The sequence below is a fragment of the Danio rerio genome, chromosome 4 (assembly GCF_049306965.1).
Source record: "Danio rerio strain Tuebingen ecotype United States chromosome 4, GRCz12tu, whole genome shotgun sequence".
Taxonomy (NCBI): domain Eukaryota; kingdom Metazoa; phylum Chordata; class Actinopteri; order Cypriniformes; family Danionidae; genus Danio; species Danio rerio.
Genome location: NC_133179.1, coordinates 19,332,833 through 19,359,102, shown reverse-complemented (window position 1 = coordinate 19,359,102; position 26,270 = coordinate 19,332,833). Strand labels below are relative to the sequence as shown.

The following is a 26,270-nucleotide window of genomic DNA, read 5'->3' as shown; positions in this document are numbered from 1 at the left end:
CACATTCCCACAAACTGTGAAACAGAGTTCCATTTTCATCTTTACATTTTGTGCAATAGTTAAAGAATATTATTGTTAATACGATGTAATTTCACAGGTGTAATGTTTATTTGTTTATTCTGTAGCTATTCAGATGGCTTTCAGGTTAAGGGCTGAGGGTAAGAGCTCTCTACATCAGGACCTGAAACTGAGCAGACGCAAGCAGAGAGAAACCCTTCAGAGAAGCCAGAGCAACCAGAGCACTCACAATGAGTCCAGTGCAGTGGAGGCGTCGCAACACTCTGCTCCAGAACAGCAGGGGGAGACAGAGAGCTTAGAGCAGCACATAGAGAGCATTATTCAGGTACCAGTTTTCACAATGTCATTCTGTTATATTACTCTATTACGGCAGTGTATACTACACACTTTACAAACCTATTTGCTGAAATAATAAAGGAAAAACTGAGCGATGGTGTTATCAAGACTTCCAGAAAAAGGAAAAACATTGTTCAAATTACAAATTTTCTGTCATGCTCATAGACGCTGCATTTCAAACACCTCAGTGTTATTAAGTGTTATTTGTCTTTTGTAATTTGATGCAAAGATGATATAATACATACATAAATACATATAGATGTTCATACTTTTGTAATCAAAATATTAAAAGATTTAAGATGCCGATGACCTTTGCACGTGTCATAACATCTTCTGTAAAGGGTCCTTAGCAGTGGATGATGGCAAGAATGGATTTTTTTTTTGTTTTTAAACTGAAGTAAGGGATAATGTACATCAAGATGCTTGTTCTCACAGAATAAAGTCTGAAAGGCTGATTGTATAAGACTGAATTATCGACTGGATGTACTTTATACCTCTTATTACAAGGCCACTTGCCAAAAAACTAAGCAATTAGACAAAACATTAATCAGTTGTTATTTCAGAATACCATATCTTGCAATGTCATGGTTGACCAATCAGTATAAACTATTGCAAAATGCCTTGTAATCGCTATGTGTAATTCGAAGAAAAAAGTTGTCAAGATATAAAAAGGTTTATAATAATTGCAGCTGAAATACTAAAATGAATGTTTATAGAGGGGGAGGGGTGCCTTTAAATATACTTAGGGGGACATTTTATATAGGGAAATTTTGAGTTAAAAAGGTCAAATGTTACAACCCACAATGCAATGCGTTTGATGTGACATTACAAAATAATAGCAATATATTTTTCTTGGCTCATTATTCAGTTTTTTCTCACAGTCATAGTTTAAAACATGTTTTTGTGAAATACATATTTTACATCAAATAAAAAGTGTATTTAAAAAGAGAGTCTGCACTCTAAAGCGTTCAAACTTTACTACAGTAAATTTTATTTTCAGGTCTGTGCTAAAAAGTGGTTAACTTCAGGTCTCAAATGCATCATAACTACTGCATCAATATACTTTAGCACCATAAAATTCCATGAACCAAGAAAACACTGATTTATAAACAATATTCAGTTAAACTACTATACATTCACAGGATTAAAAAGATTTTAAACTAAATTATATGCAAAATTACAATGTTGATAACTGGAATACAGTTGCACAATTAAAATGTCAGATGACTGTCCAGTGATAGTCAATGATAAGGTATGATAAACTTATTTACTTGTTAAAATGTTTATGGTATTTGGTACTGTGCGGTATTCATTGAGAAACAAGTTAGGATTTAGTTCTAAAATTTATGTACGTTTGTTTGTCCTGTAGAAACAGAGGGAGGTGGAGGCAAAGTGTAAAGAGGAAGAGAAGCAAGAGCATGAGAAACAGCAGGCCATACAGAGAGATCTGGAGAAGCAGCTTGAAGAAGCTAAAGAGGTGACAGCTTTTTTTTAACCATCATGTTTTATTAATAGATGTTGACGTGTCTTAAAACGAATTATTACACAATTATACCCTTGCATTATGACAAATCCATTTACTGAAGAACTTTGCACACAGATGTTTCATTATGTGTATAAGTCAGCTTTTAGTACATTATTAACTAACGTTCAAAAGTTTGGATCGGCGTTGATATGATTAAACACACAGTAAAAAATAATATCCTCAAAAATTTGACTATAAAATATACTATAAATAACATATTTCACTTCCCATAACAGTTAGAAATCATTCTAAAATAAGGAAATGAAGAAAAACTTATTATTTTTTAGAGATGCATATTAATAATACATTTTTCCTGATAACTGTTTATACAGACTTGTATCTGCTGAGAGGGTTAGTTTTGTGATTCAGTTTTTTTTTTTATCTTATTTTAAATGAATAATTCTCACCTCATTAATGAAATTCTGAACATTATGTTAAGAATAATGTCTCTTCTGTGTTTTGAAAATGATTAAGTGTCATAATCACATCATGAGTCTACTCACAGAGCTTACAAAATCTGATTTTGACATCTTTGTAATTCCAGATAAGATACTTTTTCTTTACACACAGCACAAATGTGATGCATTTTCTACTCTCTTTTGCTTAACAACATGTAACTAGCCCTTATTAGCTAATAAAAATGTAATTTGATTGTATACATTCGTAGTAATTATTGGCCTGTAATTATCATCAATGCTGATTTGTTTTCCCAGTTTCTGCATATTTACAATTTTAAAAAGTTGATAAATCAATGTAGAGAAATGTAAGGCCCTTGAAAAGTACTAAAAAGTCGTAAATGCTATTTTACAAGGTATTTATCTTTATTATAATATATATTATTTTTGATTATGCATTGCACGGTTGTATGCTAAAGTTTGCCTGAATTAAATCTGTGAATATTAAGATGCTGTGTAGAAATCATTATGAAATCATTGAAATCCTACTAGATTTGACATCATGCTGCTTTGTTTACTGCACCATTATTTTTGCAGTTGTAAAGGTGCTGCTGAAACCTGCTCAATTAACTAGATTTAATCGATTTGTAATTAGTATATGAATAATGGTTTAATTTTTGATTCGTTTCTTACATAAATATTTAGTAAATATACTGTAAGTTAAAACCTCGCAAGTGTTTCCAGTTAAAACATAAAGTAGTTATAAGGTCTTAAAATGTATGAAAGTGTGTAAAAAAATGTATGAGTCTTAAAAAAAGGTCTTGGAAAGGTATTGAATTTCACTCTGTGATTCCTGTATATACTCTGAATTTACTTTTATTTATTTTTTTCAAATTCAAATTATTATTTTTAAAATACTCATGACTGGTCTTTCAAATTTAAGATAAAAATGTAATTTAGAGCCATTGTTTTTCCAAAATTACCATTGTTTTCACATCGCAAAGATCTGCAATGTTGAATTGGAATTATATTTTACCAGAAGCCACAGTATAGAACATAGTGAGGCAAAAGTCATTGGAGATTTCTACCAAAATGGAGCAAATGTTTAGAATTTACATGTTTTAAGGCATGTGACTGTACAGTATGAGCATATCAAAAGAGTTTAAAGCACAGACACTAGGAATTGTATCGGTTGATTTAAAAAAATATTTTATTTAATTATAAAATTATACAATGAAGATGCTGTGTAGTGCTATTTTACATCTGATGATTCAATTTCTGTTCCTGAATTTTGACCAAGTTGAGTGATTTAAGTCACATTACAATTTATATAGCAGAAAAACAAAACATCGCAATGTCTGATTTTTTTTTCAATATCATGCTGTCCTAATACATAGAGCATTTTAGGCAAGGCAGGGGAAGGCAAGTTTATTTATGTGGCACATTACATACACAATGTTAATTCAAAGTGCTTTACATAAACAGGAATAAAAGAGACAAGTATAACTACAGAAAAATATATAATAAAAGTGATTAAAAACAGATAAACACTGATTAAAATGTGTCAAAACTGATTTTAAAAGAATGAAAAAGAAGAGAAAGACATAATAGTGCAATCTGTTGGATGTAGCACAGTGCTCATTCAGTAAAAGCACAGCTAAACAGATGTGGTGTAAGTCTTAATTTGAGTGTACCTGATTTTGGAGCACATCTGAACATTTCTGGAAGCTGATTCCAGCAGCGGGGGTGTAATTGCTGAAGGCGGATTCAACCTGCTTTGACTGGACTCTTGGTGCTTTGACTTGACTCTTGCAAATTTTTGTTTATTTGATCCTAAAGATCTGAGGCATCTATAAGGTTTGTATTCAGTGAGCATATTTGTAATGTATTGAAGTCCACTTGAGGGCCTCAGCGATCCTGCAGGTGGGCCGCGAGATAGCTTTAAATTACCTTATACATTATAATTTAATTATTTGATTTGTATTATTAAAATATCAGAATTGAAATTATAGTAGTATTGACATTTCCCATTTTCTGTGATTGAATAGGCTAACATTATTAGGTGAACTCCAATAATGTCCAGCTACAAACCAAACCACCTTCAGATCGGTATCTTTCAACAGATTTAGAGGGTTTTTACTGTATTTTACATTTAGGGTTAGGTTGTTTATTTTATAGGACATAGATCAATAGATGGATAGAAGTCAGTCTAATTCAAAGCAGCAGCAGTGTTTTTGCCATCTCTCGTTGTCATGTTAAGGTACTGAACAAAAGGCCCAAATATTCTGCAGTTGTAAAGAATAACTGAAGTAAAGCATTCAAAAGCTTTGAACCTGTCTGTGCTATATATAGTTGAGGTCAGAATTAGTAGCCCCCCTGTTTATTTTCCCCCAATTTCTGTTAAACTGAGAGAAGATTTTTTCAACACATTTCTAAACATAATAGTTTTAATAACTCATTTCTAATAACTGATTTATTTTATCTTTGTCATGATGGCAGTACATAATATTTTACTAGATATTTTTATGACACTTCTATACAGCTTAAAGTGACATTTAATGGCTTAACTAGGTTAATTAAGTTAACTAGGCAGGTTAATGTAATTAGGCAAGTTATTGTATAACGATAGTGTGTTCTTAAAGGGGCTAATAAATTTATCCCTAAAATGGTGTTTAAAAAATTTAAATTCGGCTTTTATTCTAGCCGAAAAAACAAAAAAACAAGACTTTCTTACTAGAGTATTTTTGAATCATACTTAAGTACTTGAATTTGTTGTTGTAATTCTATAGTTGCTATCCAGCTATTCGATTTTTTGAGAGTTGCCATTTTCAGAAAAAAGCTCTAAATTGCAAATTTTTATTTTAAATTTGGAATAAATGTTATCACATGTTTATGAAATAAATAAACACTTACATTTTATGCAAATCCACACCTAATATATCCAAAGAAACTGATAAATTGTTCATTTTTTTCTATTGTACATCTGTATACAGTAGTTATTCAGCTGCATAGTCATTTATTTTGCGGTTCTGCAGGCTAATGAAAAGATGACAATGACGTTGACTGAGATGGAGAAGGAAGTGCAGCAGCACAAGAAGAGAATCAATGAATTGGAGCTCACACAGGTTAAACTGGAGGAGGCGCTCAACACCCAGATTCACGCACGCTTAGAAGAGGACAGAGCCCGACAGGAGCTGGAGAGGTATCTCAAAGCTAATATCATCTCATTTTATTCTCTTCATCGCCAACACACATGGGCGCTGTTGAACTAGGATGTGAAATAGGCTTTGATTTCCACCTGCAGGCAGCTTGCAGAGGAGCAGAAGAAACTTGCAGATCTTCTCCTTCTTCAGCAGCAGATGCAAACGGCTTCTGTTAGGGTGCAAGTAGAGCCACAGATAAATGATGATACTTCAGTTGAAGCAGCTCCCATCAGTCAACATGCAGAGGAGAGCAGTCAACAAAACACTGTGGTGAGTGACAGCGTGAAGAAATGAAGACTGTAAAACCCAACATACACTTTTTTGTTTGTTTTTATATACTGTAGATGTATGGACAAAAGTAAATCCTTTAAACCAGGGCTGTCAAACTTAATTCCTCGAGGGCCGCAGCCCTGCAGAGTTTAGTTTCAGTTCTGCTTCAATACACCTACTGTATCTATAGGTATCAAATAAGCCAAATACTCTTGTCAGTTTAACACCAGTGCTTTTAAACATATATGCTGAAAGAAACATGAATAAATAGATTATAAATTATTCATTTAAATATATATTTAATTCAAACAAAAGAATTGACACTTCGTTTATTAAGATCATCAGCAACAGAAAACATGTGCAGTTTAGAATGAAAAAGACGTTAGAATACGTTATATTAAAGAAACTAAATAATTATTACAAAGGTTTAAAAACAACATATTATCTAAAATTTTAAGAAAAAGATAAAGTTTTAGAATTAAGCAATTAAAAACCTAAAACGTAATAATGAGTTTTTGGAAAATGAAGGAAACTAAATGTTTTCCAGTTAATATTTTAGACCCATTTAAAATATTTATTTTTGTGTAAAAATGGGGTCTTTATACAAAAAAAAACAGAATATTTTTTTGATGTACCTCTATAAAGTTTTAATTTTAGTTTTGCACGAATGGTTAAATAAGTAAATGTATTGAAATCTTTTAAAATAAAGGAAAAGGGGAAAAAAATAAATAAAAATTATATATATATATATATATATATATATATATATATATATATATATATAWTTTTTTTTATATATATATATATATATATATATATATATATATATATATATATATATATATATATATATATATATATATATATATATATATATATATATATATATATAAACAAAGGAACATTAATAAATAAAAGAAAACAAGTAAATGAAGGGATAAGTAAAAAAAGGAAATAAATACATAAATAATTAAATATGTATGTGTGTGTGTGTGTGTGTGTGTGTGTGTGTGTGTGTGTGTGTGTGTGTGTGTATTTAAAAAAAAAGAAATAAAAGAAGAAAATAAATAAATAAATTATTATATAGAATAAAGAATAAAGGAAGTAAAATAAAAATAAATAAATAAATGCATCAATAAATGATTAAATAAATAAATAAATGAATAAATCTATATATAAATATATAAATATAAATATAAATAAATAAAATAAATGAAAAAAGAAAATAAATACAAATAAATGAATAAATAAATAAATAGCAACAAAATCCTCACTCACTCTACAATCTTTGTATACACAGAATTTTGTCCGAATACTCACTTTCGAATAGATGATCTATTCTTATTACTACCGGATTTTTAAAACTTCTTTACATTAATGCCCTCTTAAAAATTTGCTACATGACTTAAAAGTCCACACAGTCATTCATCAGTGCAGAACCAAATGAGTTCCAAAGCTAACTTCCTTTTATAATTTAATACCAGCATTGTTTCCCTGCAATGTTTACACCTCATTTAGTAGTTAATTAACAAACACCTTTCATTGTAAAAGGAGCCTCTTATTTCTGAAACGACTTTCGCTTCAACACCACCAAACGTCCAGCAACCAGAGGAGAGCCACCAGTACACCACAGAGGTAAAAACAATCAAAATAGTTTATTTGTATGCAAATTCCCTGCTACTTTCTCCAACCCGCTCTATATTCTGCTTATTTCTCCATAGAGAGAATTGGAGAATCAGTCTTCAACTCAAATGATGAAACACTGGAAAATACAGCTAAACCGCCTGATGAAGCCTATCGCACCAGGAGGTACAGTAATATACAATCATATCTTTTTTATAAATCCAATGCGTCATGTGAGAGTGGAATAAACAAGATATGTTCTGTTTCATCATATCTACATGGTCATAAACAGCTTTTATAACCATTATTCTGTTTTCCTCAGACAAAGCGGAGCATTTGCCGGTAAAGAGCGGTTGTCCCAGAAAAGGCCATGCCCTCACCAGCACAGAGTTCATAAGCAAGGTTCAAACGGGCACCGCGTCACCACCACAACAACAGGAAGAATAGGTTTCTCGAATGTGTGTTATAATGGAGTTGCATTGTTTGTACATCAGGTTTGGTGCTGTGCGTTTGAGCTCGCCTGCAGTGTCAGGCTCTGTCCACATGAACGTGATTTTAAAACAGCAGCTTATTTAATGCAGTTTGGCTGTTCGTCCACACACACATGCAGTATTGGATCACTGATACCAAAACTTAGCGGAAACTCTTGTCAGGGTGAAAATTTTCTAAAAACAATGGGGTTTGTGGCTTGTCCGTGCCATCTTTTTCTATGTGCGACATCAGATTGTGGGCTACAATCAATCTCCGATGTTTACAAGACGCTGATCTGTGAGATGCCCGACGTAACCAAATTACTTCTGCTAATAGCTATGGAAGTTAGCATGTATATACTGTAAAAAATGATAGGTTCCACACAAATTGCTTCATGTTAACCAAATACTTATATCATTACGTTATATCAGTTAACTTGATCGTTTTTACAAATTTAAGTGGATTGAACATAAAACAATTGAGTTGACTACTAAAAAAACTCAGCTCATTTTAAATAAGTAGCTTGAATAAGCAGCAAAGTCTTTTTGGTGTACTGATGATATGTTCTTCCTCAGTGTATCATGTTGACAGCCATTCAGAATCAAGAATATCACCAACTGTTGCTTTGGCATGCTCATGACAGTGCTTTCTAGAGCGTTTATGGTGCATTTTTTTAACAGTGCATGTGTGGATGAGACTTTAAACAAATAGGAAACGCAGTTTACAATAATGCCTCTGTACGCGTGGAGGCATGGGCCAGTATAGGTTTCTGATGGTATGATAACCTTAGATAAAAACATCATGACATCACAGTATTGTTATTACTGCTCTAAAATAAGTTATTTTTAAAAGTCTCTGTAAAAAACAACAACTATTTCCCCATTTTGAACACAATATATTTCATTTTAGGAAGCATTTATGATATTTTTGAACAGTACACATGTCAGACTTAATATTTAAAATAAATCATGGATGCTCATGCTGTCTTTATTAGTTTTAAAAACCCCATTTTTTTTTTACAATACATGAAAAACCCTTTCCATATACCTTAGGAATGTTACAACAGAAATGTTTGTGGTTTTAGTACCTTAAATCTTCCAAACCAGGGTAAACCGGTTATCGTCCCATGCTTACCTTGGACATGACCTCAATGGGTTCTGCGTTTTAACACCACAGAAAAATGTTTCATTAACCACCCAGCCAAATTTGAATGATTAAAAAGCTGCTAAGTTAATAATATTGGATATTAAAATCTTAAAATAAAGAAGTAATCAAATGCTAAGGGCATGTTCTCTTGTAGCATTGAAACCATGCTCACTCGCAGATATGCTGCCATCTCTATCAAATGTGAAATATTTGAAAAATCAGAATTGATCCTCCCTGCAGCTATTGAGCTCTGTTATGGGAAAGGGGCTGTGATTTAACCATGAACTAACCAACTAGCAATGGTAAAAAGATGTTAGCTTTTTTTAATTTATTTTTTTTATATTTCAAACATTTATAATGTGTTAAGGAAATATTCTCAGGATTGACTTTTAACAGATTGTAAGTTGTGATTTATGGGATACTATTTATGGGTCCAAGCCGCTACTCATATGAATTGAGAAATCTTGATAGCTGTTTACGACTCTTATGTTCATCATAAATCAAATCCTTTAGAAAACCTACAGTCTCCTGATTTTCTCCATCCCAGACTCCCATTTTTTCGCTATTTATAAAAGAGGAATCACTGTCTAACCATATGAGATTAGACTTGGATATAACATTGACTGTAGGATTTTCAGTGGTATTATATTATAGCACACTGTGAATGTATATTAGTAATGTTACTATTTGTTGTCTGCTTTTTGCATTCGGTTGAGCCTTTGTACACAGAAACAGACGTGTGGCATCAGACTTTCATTCATTCATTTTCTTGTCGGCTTAGTCCCTTTATTAATTCAGGGTCACCACAGCGGAATGAACCGCCAACTTATCCAGCAAGTTTTTATGCAGCGCAACCCATCTCTGGGAAAGGCATCAGACTTGAATCAGCTTAATAGGTAATATGTACAAAATGTATAGTGCAGTTGCATTATAGAGCATTTCAATGTGGTCATGTCATTTTCCCTTGAACATGTCTTGCTTGTTATAACTGTACCAAGAGGCAATTCGATCATAACTTAATGTTAAAACAGCTATCATACCATTATTTATTAATATGTGGCTCTTTTTGGATTCTCGGAAGCTATAGAAATGAAAAATGTAAAACAGGAAATCTGTTGGGGACCATTGTTTTTGTTTACATCCCTCAAAATGGTCTATATGAATGTAGAGTTCGTTGACAAAGAAAATATATTAATAATCATCATAATAATCATAATACAGGCTCACAAAAGCAAAAATATTTCAAATTCTTCTGCTGTAATGTCAAACCTCTGCTGCTTGTTTGCAAACGTATGTATTTAGAGAAACTAGGAGTGGTTATTAAATTGATGTTAATATATTAATATTGCATTTTTAGAAGTTTAAAAATTGTTTGGGATTATTTTTTATAATCACTAATAGTGATTTCTTTTAAATTTCTGCTCAATAAATGGATTTACAACTTGATGTAATTTGAAAAATGTCTAAATGGAGTCATCTTTATTTGTCCTTTTTAGCACATTGGTTTAAGGTTGTGATTGTGGACTGAAACCACATTCTATAAATAAATAAACAAACCAAAAGATCTAAAATTAAGCTAAAACTGTCATGCATTTCTATAGAACTAGAATAATAAGAAACCTTTAATCTAAAAAAAAATATGTTCTTGTTTGCTTAACAATCATTATTTTGTTGTTATTATTATATATTATAACAGTTATTATTATTTTTTTATTAAATCCTAATATTAATGATATAATCTTGGTTCAGTCATATATTTGATAGTTGTAGAGGGAACAAATGAACCCTTTGGGCATTCATTTTTAAAACGAGATGGGGTGAAACAGAAATATGGTGAAAATACATGATACTAACTTATTATGATTAATTATAGGCATGCTGGTTTTGTCCTGTTTGATTTGTATTTCGTTGTTTGGTCAGTAGAGGGAGATCTTGATATGGTCTACAGTAAAGGAGACCAATAACCGCACATATATCTACTTTTTTCATCACTTCCTTCTACCCACTGTCCTTTAGATTAGAGGCAGTACTTGTCAAGTAAATCTAAGAATCCAGTCAGCATGCTTTTAATACTGCAAATCGTGTTTTTAAACTTGGACTAACCAAGTCTAAACAATTAGGACGCAGCCGCTTTGTGCTGAAAAGCGAAAAGGAATTGCGCAATCTATATATAGATCCAGAGGCCAGCAAGAAAGCACAGTTGAGTTTGTGGCTTTGAGGCTTCTGTTGAGAATGAATAATGGTTCTCTCTGTTGGTTTTGGGTGGTCATCAACAGGCTGACTGTAAATGATATTTATGAAGAAAAGCTTGTGGCCGTGATTTTTCCAGATACAGATCTTTTCCCCTTATGGTTTGGAGGGTTTCTACCTGTGGGTCTAGAGATTTGAGGCTGTGATGAGAGGAACTGTCAGGTCCAGAGATCAGGAGAGATAAAACGTCATATCTTTGTTAGTCGGATGTATCTGATGTATGCTGTTGAGCACTTGATAGTAGTACAGGGCTGTTGAATACTTGGTTCTGATTGGCTAATGGAGATTCTAAGGAATGGAATTATTTTCAAGTAAACGCAGTTAAGTAGTTCCAGTCAGGTCTTGACCGCATTACAGTTCCATATCCCTTTGCTGAATGATGTCGGTTCAAAAATCAAACCAAAACAAAACAAAAGGCTTTGGGCGAGACAGAAAGTGGGCAAAACAATATCAAATTGACATCTGGCATGACTTTAAAAAAAACTCTCAAAAACGCAAATCGATTTGATGTCAAAACCTTGACGTCTATTTGACATCAACACATTGATGCTAGGGCTGTGTGATTTGGGGAACATGTCTAATTGCAATTGTTTTGACAGATATTGTGTTTTCGATTTAATCTACAATTTCATTTTGTAGTCAAGCTTCAGCTTAATAATCTGTATCGTTGCTTCTTACTGCTAAAGTGTGTTCGTTAATAAAAAAAACTGATAGTTAACCTCTATTAACATTTATTCAGATTGGTTGTAAATTATTCGGAAATTAAACAAATTTTTCTCTAGAGCAAACAATCAGCACACCTAAAATGACCTTTCCTTTCTGTAAACAATTCAACCAAATTAGGAAGGTAACGTGGCTTATTATACAAACAAAAAAAATATATTCTAAAAATACAGAACACTCAGCAAACTACCATGGCTGATAAGAGGTAGATTGAACAGTTCTTATTGCACAGAATGAAAGTATGCTCGCTTAATTGGCTAGTAAGCCTATCACACACAGACAGCTGTAAATAATACATATATATTCTATATCACAGCCTCTTGCGATTTGCTCATTTCAAATTGCGATTCGATTTCGATTAATTACCTTTTTGACCATGGAACAAAACAGGATTTTGGATTTTCGGATTTTGACATGAAGGTAGACGATTGACTTTAAATCAAAATTAATTTGCATTTTTGACGTGTGTTTTGTAAGTGTTGTCAACTTTTTGACCATCAAAATAACAACACAAAAAAGTTTTCTAGTATAATATATGTTCATTCATCTAAAAAGCCCCAATTAGAATTGACAAATTTACACTGGATTTTGTATTTCTACATCCATGTAAATCGATTTGATGTCAGTTGACTAGACTGTTAAAAGGTATATATATACAATTAGTCATGACAGCATGTGTTTTTAATTCATTGTAACTTATTAAACTAAGTTAATCATGTTCTAACTTAATTTTATAAGTTACACAAGCTGTTTTAAGTCTGATTAACTTAAAATAAGTTCAATGTACTTGCAAGTTTTTTTGTTTTTTTTTACAGTATACTTTCACGTCAAAATGACATCAAATTAATGACTTACATTGGTCTCGACAATGCATCAATGTTTGATGTCAATTTGACAACCTTCATTTTGACATGAAGGTAGACAGTTGACAATAAATCAAAATTAATTTGTACTTTTGACGTGTGTTTTTTAGGCGTTTAAACAACATCAAATTGACATCATGCACGACATCAAAAAGCTTGTAATAAATGCAAACCTTGATGTCCATTAGACATCCACATATTGATGCCTTGGCCATCAAAACAACAACACAAATATTTTTCTGATCTAATATAATCTAATCTAATCTAATATAATATAATATAATATAATATAATATAATATGTTATAATACAATAATAATGTAATATATTATAATACATATAGAATATTATAATATATTATAATATAAAATATAATATATTATAATATAAAATAATATAATATAAAATAATAAAATATTATAATTTTTAGTGATACTGGCTGTTTTGATACATTTAGTAATCACAAAGAATCACAAGTGTTTCTACAGTCATTCAAACATTAGCATCTTTCTTGCCTTTCTATTTTAGGCAAGTAGAGATAATAAACTATTTGTAAAAATGGAAGCAACAACAACAACAAAAACATTTTAAATCAAGTCCTCTTGAGGTTCATTGAGTAATTTTGGTTAAAGTTTCACAGAGCTGTGCTTGCCTAATGTGCAGTGACAATAATGTGGATAACATTTCCTACCTATCACTTGAAATATTGGTACTATTGTAAAAATCGAGACCATAGCAAGTGATATTATAATGCATCTCCTGCAAGTCTGTCATTGTGAAAGCAATACTTCACTTCACCCAGCTGCTTCCCATGAGGAAGTGTTTTATGGGAACCATATTAAAGCAGCACACATGACTACTTCTACAATATTTCTGCAAGCGTTTAGCTGCCGTGCAAAGTGATCATTGATTTAGCACGTATTTATCTGCTCAAGGACACCAGATACATTTTGGAGTGGTGGAGAGGAAGTTTTCTTTTTCTTTTTTTCTTTTTTGGTCTGGTAAGCCATTAAGCACAGTAGATGCTTTCAGTTGCCTTCAGTCTGTCATGATCAACGACTCTCTTTTAGGGCCTGGTAGAGGCACTACCCAATTTATGTATTAGCAACGGGTCCACCCTTAACCCGAGGATATTCGTCTGATACAAAACCACCTGTAATTATATTCTTCATGCAAGACCAACTTCCTTCACTCCATTTTCCAAGCCAGAAAAAACACGAGATGAACCACAGAATGGAAAGCCAGTGACCCAAAATACTCTGGCACTTCTGGAGATTCAAAGGGGAACTCAGGCCTTTTGTTGTTTCAGCTGGAACACTTGTCCCCACATCTTGTTTATGAAAAAACGGGAACGATTGATGTCCAAGTCCTTTGAACGTTTGATTCAGATGAATGGGTGTCAGATGGCCTGACTTATAATGGTCCGGATGAGCTCATTCTTGAATGGGGACATCAAGAAAGTTGCATCATGTTGTAATATTTTTTACGCATCATCGCAAACATTCAGTCCTCTCAAGAACAGATTCAATCAATGTAACAGTCACAGATTGTCTCCGAGGAATACAAGTAATGGCAAAAAAGTCTAAACTTGGGGATGTCATAATCTGATTTTGTATCAGTTTTCTAGTAATTTTTGTGAATTTTAAAGGTTTTACCTTAAAGATTTTGATCTCTTTGACTATGGAACTATGTGCATGTCAAAATTGCTAATAATTTATTTATTTGACTATGGAACTGTTTAACATTCAAAAGTGCTATTCATTCATTTGTAATTATTAATCTATTTTAAATATAAGTCAGCCAACTGTAGCAAAAGTCAAAGATGAAATGTTTAACTGTATTCTACAATATGCAAATGTGCATGTTATGTCATATAATTATTAGGAAATGTGATTTTTTCTATCTTTATCTATCTATCTATCTATCTGTCTGTCTGTCTGTCTGTCTGTCTGTCTGTCTGTCTGTCTGTCTGCCTGCCTGTCTGCCTGCCTGCCTGCCTGCCTGCCTGCCTGCCTGCCTACCTGTCTGTCTACCTACCTACCTACCTACTCTATCTATCTATCTATCTATCTATCTATCTATCTATCTATCTATCTATCTATCTATCTATCTGTCTGTCTGTCTGTCTGTCTGTCTGTCTGTCTGTCTGTCTGTCTGTCTGTCTGTCTGTCTGTCTGTCTGCCTGCCTGCCTGCCTGTCTACCTACCTACCTACCTACTCTATCTATCTATCTATCTATCTATCTATCTATCTATCTATCTATCTATCTATCTATCTATCTATCTATCTATCTATCTATCTATCTATCTATCTATCTATCTATCTATCTATCTATCTATCTATCTATCTATCTATCTATCTATCTATCTATCTATCTATCTATCTATCTCTGTCTGTCTGTCTGTCTGTCTGTCTATATCTACACATTAGTTCTGTCTGGTTCTCAAAGATTTAGTGCTTTGGCGGCCATCAACATGTCATACTGAGCAGAACGGTTGACAGTTGACGTTGTCCATCCACAAGATGGCAACAGAAACCGCATAATAGGCCCTGTGAGGATTAAAGCTCCACGTAATTTTAAACTACAGCTGATCAAAGCATTATAAAACTGGTAAGTGACATTTTAAGTCTATCTCTTTCTTTTATATGTTGTAGTGCTGTATTTATATCATATAATTGTAGTGTATTGAGTGTAAGATGGGACTCGCATATCAGGAATGTGTGTATTTTGTGTTGCCCACTCTTTGTATAACCCTGAGATACTTTTTGGTTGGCCATCTGTTTGTTTTTAATGAGTCTCCTGATTTCGTTACTGCAGACTAGTTCAGTTAACAGAAAGAAAGAAGAAATGCCCGCATGTTAGATACCAAAACTTAGCGGAAACTCTTGTCAGGGTGAAAATTTTCTAAAAACAATGGGGTTTGTGGCTTGTCCGTGCCATCTTTTTCTATGTGCGACATCAGATTGTGGGCTACAATCAATCTCCGATGTTTACAAGACGCTGATCTGTGAGATGCCCGACGTAACCAAATTACTTCTGCTAATAGCTATGGAAGTTAGCATGTATATACTGTAAAAAATGATAGGTTCCACACAAATTGCTTCATGTTAACCAAATACTTATATCATTACGTTATATCAGTTAACTTGATCGTTTTTACAAATTTAAGTGGATTGAACATAAAACAATTGAGTTGACTACTAAAAAAACTCAGCTCATTTTAAATAAGTAGCTTGAATAAGCAGCAAAGTCTTTTTGGTGTACTGATGATATGTTCTTCCTCAGTGTATCATGTTGACAGCCATTCAGAATCAAGAATATCACCAACTGTTGCTTTGGCATGCTCATGACAGTGCTTTCTAGAGCGTTTATGGTGCATTTTTTTAACAGTGCATGTGTGGATGAGACTTTAAACAAATAGGAAACGCAGTTTACAATAATGCCTCTGTACGCGTGGAGGCATGGGCCAGTATAGGTTTCTGATGGTATGATAACCTTAGATAAAAACATCATGACATCACAGTATTGTTATTACTGCTCTAAAATAAGTTATTTTTAAAAGTCTCTGTAAAAAACAACAACTATTTCCCCATTTTGAACACAATATATTTCATTTTAGGAAGCATTTATGATATTTTTGAACAGTACACATGTCAGACTTAATATTTAAAATAAATCATGGATGCTCATGCTGTCTTTATTAGTTTTAAAAACCCCATTTTTTTTTTACAATACATGAAAAACCCTTTCCATATACCTTAGGAATGTTACAACAGAAATGTTTGTGGTTTTAGTACCTTAAATCTTCCAAACCAGGGTAAACCGGTTATCGTCCCATGCTTACCTTGGACATGACCTCAATGGGTTCTGCGTTTTAACACCACAGAAAAATGTTTCATTAACCACCCAGCCAAATTTGAATGATTAAAAAGCTGCTAAGTTAATAATATTGGATATTAAAATCTTAAAATAAAGAAGTAATCAAATGCTAAGGGCATGTTCTCTTGTAGCATTGAAACCATGCTCACTCGCAGATATGCTGCCATCTCTATCAAATGTGAAATATTTGAAAAATCAGAATTGATCCTCCCTGCAGCTATTGAGCTCTGTTATGGGAAAGGGGCTGTGATTTAACCATGAACTAACCAACTAGCAATGGTAAAAAGATGTTAGCTTTTTTTAATTTATTTTTTTTATATTTCAAACATTTATAATGTGTTAAGGAAATATTCTCAGGATTGACTTTTAACAGATTGTAAGTTGTGATTTATGGGATACTATTTATGGGTCCAAGCCGCTACTCATATGAATTGAGAAATCTTGATAGCTGTTTACGACTCTTATGTTCATCATAAATCAAATCCTTTAGAAAACCTACAGTCTCCTGATTTTCTCCATCCCAGACTCCCATTTTTTCGCTATTTATAAAAGAGGAATCACTGTCTAACCATATGAGATTAGACTTGGATATAACATTGACTGTAGGATTTTCAGTGGTATTATATTATAGCACACTGTGAATGTATATTAGTAATGTTACTATTTGTTGTCTGCTTTTTGCATTCGGTTGAGCCTTTGTACACAGAAACAGACGTGTGGCATCAGACTTTCATTCATTCATTTTCTTGTCGGCTTAGTCCCTTTATTAATTCAGGGTCACCACAGCGGAATGAACCGCCAACTTATCCAGCAAGTTTTTATGCAGCGCAACCCATCTCTGGGAAAGGCATCAGACTTGAATCAGCTTAATAGGTAATATGTACAAAATGTATAGTGCAGTTGCATTATAGAGCATTTCAATGTGGTCATGTCATTTTCCCTTGAACATGTCTTGCTTGTTATAACTGTACCAAGAGGCAATTCGATCATAACTTAATGTTAAAACAGCTATCATACCATTATTTATTAATATGTGGCTCTTTTTGGATTCTCGGAAGCTATAGAAATGAAAAATGTAAAACAGGAAATCTGTTGGGGACCATTGTTTTTGTTTACATCCCTCAAAATGGTCTATATGAATGTAGAGTTCGTTGACAAAGAAAATATATTAATAATCATCATAATAATCATAATACAGGCTCACAAAAGCAAAAATATTTCAAATTCTTCTGCTGTAATGTCAAACCTCTGCTGCTTGTTTGCAAACGTATGTATTTAGAGAAACTAGGAGTGGTTATTAAATTGATGTTAATATATTAATATTGCATTTTTAGAAGTTTAAAAATTGTTTGGGATTATTTTTTATAATCACTAATAGTGATTTCTTTTAAATTTCTGCTCAATAAATGGATTTACAACTTGATGTAATTTGAAAAATGTCTAAATGGAGTCATCTTTATTTGTCCTTTTTAGCACATTGGTTTAAGGTTGTGATTGTGGACTGAAACCACATTCTATAAATAAATAAACAAACCAAAAGATCTAAAATTAAGCTAAAACTGTCATGCATTTCTATAGAACTAGAATAATAAGAAACCTTTAATCTAAAAAAAAATATGTTCTTGTTTGCTTAACAATCATTATTTTGTTGTTATTATTATATATTATAACAGTTATTATTATTTTTTTATTAAATCCTAATATTAATGATATAATCTTGGTTCAGTCATATATTTGATAGTTGTAGAGGGAACAAATGAACCCTTTGGGCATTCATTTTTAAAACGAGATGGGGTGAAACAGAAATATGGTGAAAATACATGATACTAACTTATTATGATTAATTATAGGCATGCTGGTTTTGTCCTGTTTGATTTGTATTTCGTTGTTTGGTCAGTAGAGGGAGATCTTGATATGGTCTACAGTAAAGGAGACCAATAACCGCACATATATCTACTTTTTTCATCACTTCCTTCTACCCACTGTCCTTTAGATTAGAGGCAGTACTTGTCAAGTAAATCTAAGAATCCAGTCAGCATGCTTTTAATACTGCAAATCGTGTTTTTAAACTTGGACTAACCAAGTCTAAACAATTAGGACGCAGCCGCTTTGTGCTGAAAAGCGAAAAGGAATTGCGCAATCTATATATAGATCCAGAGGCCAGCAAGAAAGCACAGTTGAGTTTGTGGCTTTGAGGCTTCTGTTGAGAATGAATAATGGTTCTCTCTGTTGGTTTTGGGTGGTCATCAACAGGCTGACTGTAAATGATATTTATGAAGAAAAGCTTGTGGCCGTGATTTTTCCAGATACAGATCTTTTCCCCTTATGGTTTGGAGGGTTTCTACCTGTGGGTCTAGAGATTTGAGGCTGTGATGAGAGGAACTGTCAGGTCCAGAGATCAGGAGAGATAAAACGTCATATCTTTGTTAGTCGGATGTATCTGATGTATGCTGTTGAGCACTTGATAGTAGTACAGGGCTGTTGAATACTTGGTTCTGATTGGCTAATGGAGATTCTAAGGAATGGAATTATTTTCAAGTAAACGCAGTTAAGTAGTTCCAGTCAGGTCTTGACCGCATTACAGTTCCATATCCCTTTGCTGAATGATGTCGGTTCAAAAATCAAACCAAAACAAAACAAAAGGCTTTGGGCGAGACAGAAAGTGGGCAAAACAATATCAAATTGACATCTGGCATGACTTTAAAAAAAACTCTCAAAAACGCAAATCGATTTGATGTCAAAACCTTGACGTCTATTTGACATCAACACATTGATGCTAGGGCTGTGTGATTTGGGGAACATGTCTAATTGCAATTGTTTTGACAGATATTGTGTTTTCGATTTAATCTACAATTTCATTTTGTAGTCAAGCTTCAGCTTAATAATCTGTATCGTTGCTTCTTACTGCTAAAGTGTGTTCGTTAATAAAAAAAACTGATAGTTAACCTCTATTAACATTTATTCAGATTGGTTGTAAATTATTCGGAAATTAAACAAATTTTTCTCTAGAGCAAACAATCAGCACACCTAAAATGACCTTTCCTTTCTGTAAACAATTCAACCAAATTAGGAAGGTAACGTGGCTTATTATACAAACAAAAAAAATATATTCTAAAAATACAGAACACTCAGCAAACTACCATGGCTGATAAGAGGTAGATTGAACAGTTCTTATTGCACAGAATGAAAGTATGCTCGCTTAATTGGCTAGTAAGCCTATCACACACAGACAGCTGTAAATAATACATATATATTCTATATCACAGCCTCTTGCGATTTGCTCATTTCAAATTGCGATTCGATTTCGATTAATTACCTTTTTGACCATGGAACAAAACAGGATTTTGGATTTTCGGATTTTGACATGAAGGTAGACGATTGACTTTAAATCAAAATTAATTTGCATTTTTGACGTGTGTTTTGTAAGTGTTGTCAACTTTTTGACCATCAAAATAACAACACAAAAAAGTTTTCTAGTATAATATATGTTCATTCATCTAAAAAGCCCCAATTAGAATTGACAAATTTACACTGGATTTTGTATTTCTACATCCATGTAAATCGATTTGATGTCAGTTGACTAGACTGTTAAAAGGTATATATATACAATTAGTCATGACAGCATGTGTTTTTAATTCATTGTAACTTATTAAACTAAGTTAATCATGTTCTAACTTAATTTTATAAGTTACACAAGCTGTTTTAAGTCTGATTAACTTAAAATAAGTTCAATGTACTTGCAAGTTTTTTTGTTTTTTTTTACAGTATACTTTCACGTCAAAATGACATCAAATTAATGACTTACATTGGTCTCGACAATGCATCAATGTTTGATGTCAATTTGACAACCTTCATTTTGACATGAAGGTAGACAGTTGACAATAAATCAAAATTAATTTGTACTTTTGACGTGTGTTTTTTAGGCGTTTAAACAACATCAAATTGACATCATGCACGACATCAAAAAGCTTGTAATAAATGCAAACCTTGATGTCCATTAGACATCCACATATTGATGCCTTGGCCATCAAAACAACAACACAAATATTTTTCTGATCTAATATAATCTAATCTAATATAATATAATATAATATAATATAATATAATATGTTATAATACAATAATAATGTAATATATTATAATACATATAGAATATTATAATATATTATAATATAAAATATAATATATTATAATATAAAATAATATAATATAAAATAATAAAATATTATAATTTTTAGTGATACTGGCTGTTTTGATACATTTAGTAATCACAAAGAATCACAAGTGTTTCTACAGTCATTCAAACATTAGCATCTTTCTTGCCTTTCTATTTTAGGCAAGTAGAGATAATAAACTATTTGTAAAAATGGAAGCAACAACAACAACAAAAACATTTTAAATCAAGTCCTCTTGAGGTTCATTGAGTAATTTTGGTTAAAGTTTCACAGAGCTGTGCTTGCCTAATGTGCAGTGACAATAATGTGGATAACATTTCCTACCTATCACTTGAAATATTGGTACTATTGTAAAAATCGAGACCATAGCAAGTGATATTATAATGCATCTCCTGCAAGTCTGTCATTGTGAAAGCAATACTTCACTTCACCCAGCTGCTTCCCATGAGGAAGTGTTTTATGGGAACCATATTAAAGCAGCACACATGACTACTTCTACAATATTTCTGCAAGCGTTTAGCTGCCGTGCAAAGTGATCATTGATTTAGCACGTATTTATCTGCTCAAGGACACCAGATACATTTTGGAGTGGTGGAGAGGAAGTTTTCTTTTTCTTTTTTTCTTTTTTGGTCTGGTAAGCCATTAAGCACAGTAGATGCTTTCAGTTGCCTTCAGTCTGTCATGATCAACGACTCTCTTTTAGGGCCTGGTAGAGGCACTACCCAATTTATGTATTAGCAACGGGTCCACCCTTAACCCGAGGATATTCGTCTGATACAAAACCACCTGTAATTATATTCTTCATGCAAGACCAACTTCCTTCACTCCATTTTCCAAGCCAGAAAAAACACGAGATGAACCACAGAATGGAAAGCCAGTGACCCAAAATACTCTGGCACTTCTGGAGATTCAAAGGGGAACTCAGGCCTTTTGTTGTTTCAGCTGGAACACTTGTCCCCACATCTTGTTTATGAAAAAACGGGAACGATTGATGTCCAAGTCCTTTGAACGTTTGATTCAGATGAATGGGTGTCAGATGGCCTGACTTATAATGGTCCGGATGAGCTCATTCTTGAATGGGGACATCAAGAAAGTTGCATCATGTTGTAATATTTTTTACGCATCATCGCAAACATTCAGTCCTCTCAAGAACAGATTCAATCAATGTAACAGTCACAGATTGTCTCCGAGGAATACAAGTAATGGCAAAAAAGTCTAAACTTGGGGATGTCATAATCTGATTTTGTATCAGTTTTCTAGTAATTTTTGTGAATTTTAAAGGTTTTACCTTAAAGATTTTGATCTCTTTGACTATGGAACTATGTGCATGTCAAAATTGCTAATAATTTATTTATTTGACTATGGAACTGTTTAACATTCAAAAGTGCTATTCATTCATTTGTAATTATTAATCTATTTTAAATATAAGTCAGCCAACTGTAGCAAAAGTCAAAGATGAAATGTTTAACTGTATTCTACAATATGCAAATGTGCATGTTATGTCATATAATTATTAGGAAATGTGATTTTTTCTATCTTTATCTATCTATCTATCTATCTGTCTGTCTGTCTGTCTGTCTGTCTGTCTGTCTGTCTGTCTGTCTGCCTGCCTGTCTGCCTGCCTGCCTGCCTGCCTGCCTGCCTACCTGTCTGTCTACCTACCTACCTACCTACTCTATCTATCTATCTATCTATCTATCTATCTATCTATCTATCTATCTATCTATCTATCTGTCTGTCTGTCTGTCTGTCTGTCTGTCTGTCTGTCTGTCTGTCTGTCTGTCTGTCTGTCTGTCTGTCTGTCTGCCTGCCTGCCTGCCTGTCTACCTACCTACCTACCTACTCTATCTATCTATCTATCTATCTATCTATCTATCTATCTATCTATCTATCTATCTATCTATCTATCTATCTATCTATCTATCTATCTATCTATCTATCTATCTATCTATCTATCTATCTATCTATCTATCTATCTCTGTCTGTCTGTCTGTCTGTCTGTCTATATCTACACATTAGTTCTGTCTGGTTCTCAAATCTGCACTCATACAGCCTCCTCACTATTGTGTATGATTCCGCCCACATATAGTGACAGCAGATAAATAAACTCACTACAGTTTGAAAAATTTTGAGGTTGTTGGACAACATAGTGTACTTTTCAAGCTTTTTAGTGGATAAAGTAGTTGTTTAGGTTGCAACTATGCATTTATTTTAGAATTGTGCCTATTTTAAATATTTATAATTTCCGAGATTTAGTGCTTTGGCGGCCATCAACATGTCATACTGAGCAGAACGGTTGACAGTTGACGTTGTCCATCCACAAGATGGCAACAGAAACCGCATAATAGGCCCTGTGAGGATTAAAGCTCCACGTAATTTTAAACTACAGCTGATCAAAGCATTATAAAACTGGTAAGTGACATTTTAAGTCTATCTCTTTCTTTTATATGTTGTAGTGCTGTATTTATATCATATAATTGTAGTGTATTGAGTGTAAGATGGGACTCGCATATCAGGAATGTGTGTATTTTGTGTTGCCCACTCTTTGTATAACCCTGAGATACTTTTTGGTTGGCCATCTGTTTGTTTTTAATGAGTCTCCTGATTTCGTTACTGCAGACTAGTTCAGTTAACAGAAAGAAAGAAGAAATGCCCGCATGTGTTTAGCATTTTCCTTATCACAAACACAACAGTAATCTGGTAGTGTTTGCGCTGCTTTGGCTTTCCCAGGGATAATTATTATGATCTCCCGATTGCAACCGAAATATTTGAAAATGTTTGTAGACTGATGGTGTTTATGCCATTCAACCTTATAATGTGAGCAAAATCGCCTGGTTTGTCATCACTTTAGACATTATGCGAGAGAATGATTCAAAAACCAGCTCTCAAGTAACATTGGTGAATTAGTAACGACTTCTGCTGTTTTGACGTCAGCTGCAGATGGGAATGAATGGTAGAAGAAAGTTGTTCCTCGTACAAAAGGGTTTTAGACTCTGTGTTTGTATATATATATATATATATGTATATATATATGTGTATATATATATGTATATATATATGTGTATGTATATATATATATATATATATATATATATATATATATATATATATATATATATATATATATATATATATATATATATATATATATATATATTTATACAACAGTTCTGTCTGGTTCTCAAATCTGATTGGCTGATAGCCGTGCGATATTCTGCAATATCAGAACTCCTACAGCCTCTTTACCCTTTGTGTAGTACTCCGCCCACATACACGCTCAACTGTTTAACTGTCAGCTTATGATTTAAATCCAGAAGAAAGTAGTTCCTCATACAAAAGGGTTTTTAAGACTCTCCATGTTTGATTTTGTTTTTATATACACAATTATGTTGTCAAACTGTTGTATAAACGCAATATCACACGAGTAGCAGTGCGATATTGCTCTATATCTGACTATATCCGGCTACTCGTGTGATATTAGTTATATATATTAGTTATATATAACTTACAATAGCTTACAATATGTAACAACAAATTAAAAACTGGTACAAAATGTGGTACCAGCACACATTATGTAGCAGGTTAATTTAGATAGTGTCAGCTCATGGTACCAAAATAGGGGTGAAATAAATGAATTAACAGCAAATAAAATTAAAACAAAATTTCTCTGTTCCCTCACTTTTCCATGATCCTTCTCTTTTATAGCTATTTATGTGTAATTTTGGTAATCACTTACTTATTCTAGCAAGATATCAATACAAGGATAGGATAGGATTGTTTGAACTATAAAAACTAAGAAAATATACAATTTTTAGCCTGGATACTTGATGTTGAAGATTTAAAGTAAGTGCTTTTACATGTTTGCTTCATCATTTGCTAAAAATAACATTTTTGTCACATTCCTCTGTCTAAAATTGTCTTTCACAAAATTCAATAACTTTTGTATTTGAAAAATTTTGCTTCGTTTTATATGTGCTAACTTTCATTAATTTCTAACACTTTTCGACATTAGATTTAAAGGTTTTTACAGAGAATTTTAAGCACACCATATTTCAGAGAGGATAATAAAATGTTGCATATATTTATATATGAACGTTTCCTTCTATAGACATTAAGAATAAAATGGGGAAAAAACAATTACCATTTAATACATTTGGATTGTTATGTTTATGTTGTTATCACATTTACATAATCGAAATAACACGAGCTTTTATTTTGAAAACCAGTGTAGCCGGTAGACGGAAGTTGGGGTCTGCATTTACTCGCGCGCGCGTGTTGATTATGGCAGGCTCCGGTGACAGCATGCAGAACATAAACAACACACTTAGTGAAATAACCTGTGAAAAACTTACAAACACGCATCTCGAAGCTTTACAAACCCTGACGAGCGCTTTCAGAGATGAGCAGTTCAGGTACCACACACTTCCCAGTTCACAAGATGAACAGAAACGTGTTATTTTGTGCTGAAGTCGATTCTTATGCATTATGATGATCATATGTATTACCATTTTTTTCTGTATCATATCTGAATCATCCCCTTAGCCACTTAAACAAACCAGCAGTGTGTTTTCAAATAATAAACATGCAATAATTGCTTGTGGAGAAAGCTGCTGTAAAACGTTCCTCTTATTGAAAACTGACTAAGCTTTGTCTGGTGTCATTATTGTCATGTTTCAGAGGCAGTGTTGACAGGGAGGTTTTTGGAAATCTCTCTGCGGTGCTGTCAAGGCTTTCTGTGGATGTCCAACGTTTGACAGATGAGACAGAATCACAGGAGGGAGAAGCATCATCTCTGTGCTTTAAACTCACAGCAGAGTGTTTCAGAGCGCACAGAAATGCCTGCGTGCAATGCACTCAAAACCAGTGCAGTCTGAGGTAATGTCTGAGACCTCTCATAGTTTGAAATGAAATTTCTTTAACAGGGACAATTCTCATTAATCAGTAGTAAAACTGTAAATAAGCCAGAGTTAGCCATAAGGGCTAATTTTCATCTGTTGAACCATGCCAGATTTTAAAAAGGCAACCTAAAACCAGCTTTATTACACGTACAATAACAGTAAATTACATGCATTAAAAAAGACAGAACAAGAATGCCATAAAAAGCTAAAGAAAAGAATTACACATGATTACGAACTTGATTTGCTTTTAGCCATTTCTTTAACTTGTATTTGAATGTTAAACAATTTGTAATACCCCTTAAATCAATAGGATGTTTATTCCAGAAATGACTGGCTCTAACTGAGAAGACTGACGTGCAAAAGTTGTAAGTCTAAACTGCACAGCTCAGTCTCCTCTAGTCATATATCATGTTGCTCTACCATTATTCCTCGTCTGTGTCACAAACTCACATAATGAAGGTGGAGCAAATCCATTTAAAATTTTACAAATCCTA

General features: G+C 33.0%; 2 protein-coding genes across 7 annotated transcripts in view; both read left to right on the top strand.

Annotated features, from left to right (window-relative positions):
• Nucleotides 1-10,455, top strand: part of def6c (DEF6 guanine nucleotide exchange factor c) — a 37,245-nt gene extending 26,790 nt beyond the window's left edge. For all 3 annotated transcript variants that reach the window (XM_073947141.1, XM_009300326.5, XM_687050.7), the window contains 7 exons: nucleotides 126-343; nucleotides 1,724-1,831; nucleotides 5,310-5,476; nucleotides 5,579-5,747; nucleotides 7,299-7,382; nucleotides 7,469-7,556; nucleotides 7,693-10,455. In XM_073947141.1, coding sequence (XP_073803242.1) covers nucleotides 126-343; nucleotides 1,724-1,831; nucleotides 5,310-5,476; nucleotides 5,579-5,747; nucleotides 7,299-7,382; nucleotides 7,469-7,556; nucleotides 7,693-7,817 — 959 coding nt within the window. In that variant the 3' untranslated portion in view covers nucleotides 7,818-10,455. The remainder of the gene's footprint in view (nucleotides 1-125; nucleotides 344-1,723; nucleotides 1,832-5,309; nucleotides 5,477-5,578; nucleotides 5,748-7,298; nucleotides 7,383-7,468; nucleotides 7,557-7,692) is intronic.
• The window catches only part of atxn10 (ataxin 10), a 39,015-nt gene continuing 20,546 nt past the window's right edge, over nucleotides 7,802-26,270 (top strand). Inside the window, exons 1-2 of one of the 4 annotated variants that reach the window (XM_073945375.1) lie at nucleotides 7,802-7,828; nucleotides 25,556-25,753. Coding sequence is in view for 1 of the 4 variants with exons in the window: in NM_001130612.1 (NP_001124084.1) it covers nucleotides 25,160-25,290; nucleotides 25,556-25,753 (329 nt within the window). In the remaining 3 variants the exon portion in view is untranslated. Of the gene's footprint in view, nucleotides 7,829-23,011; nucleotides 23,291-25,116; nucleotides 25,291-25,555; nucleotides 25,754-26,270 lie in introns of those variants that run through there. The other 3 variants (XM_073945374.1, NM_001130612.1, XR_012401387.1) reach the window with 3 other exon arrangements.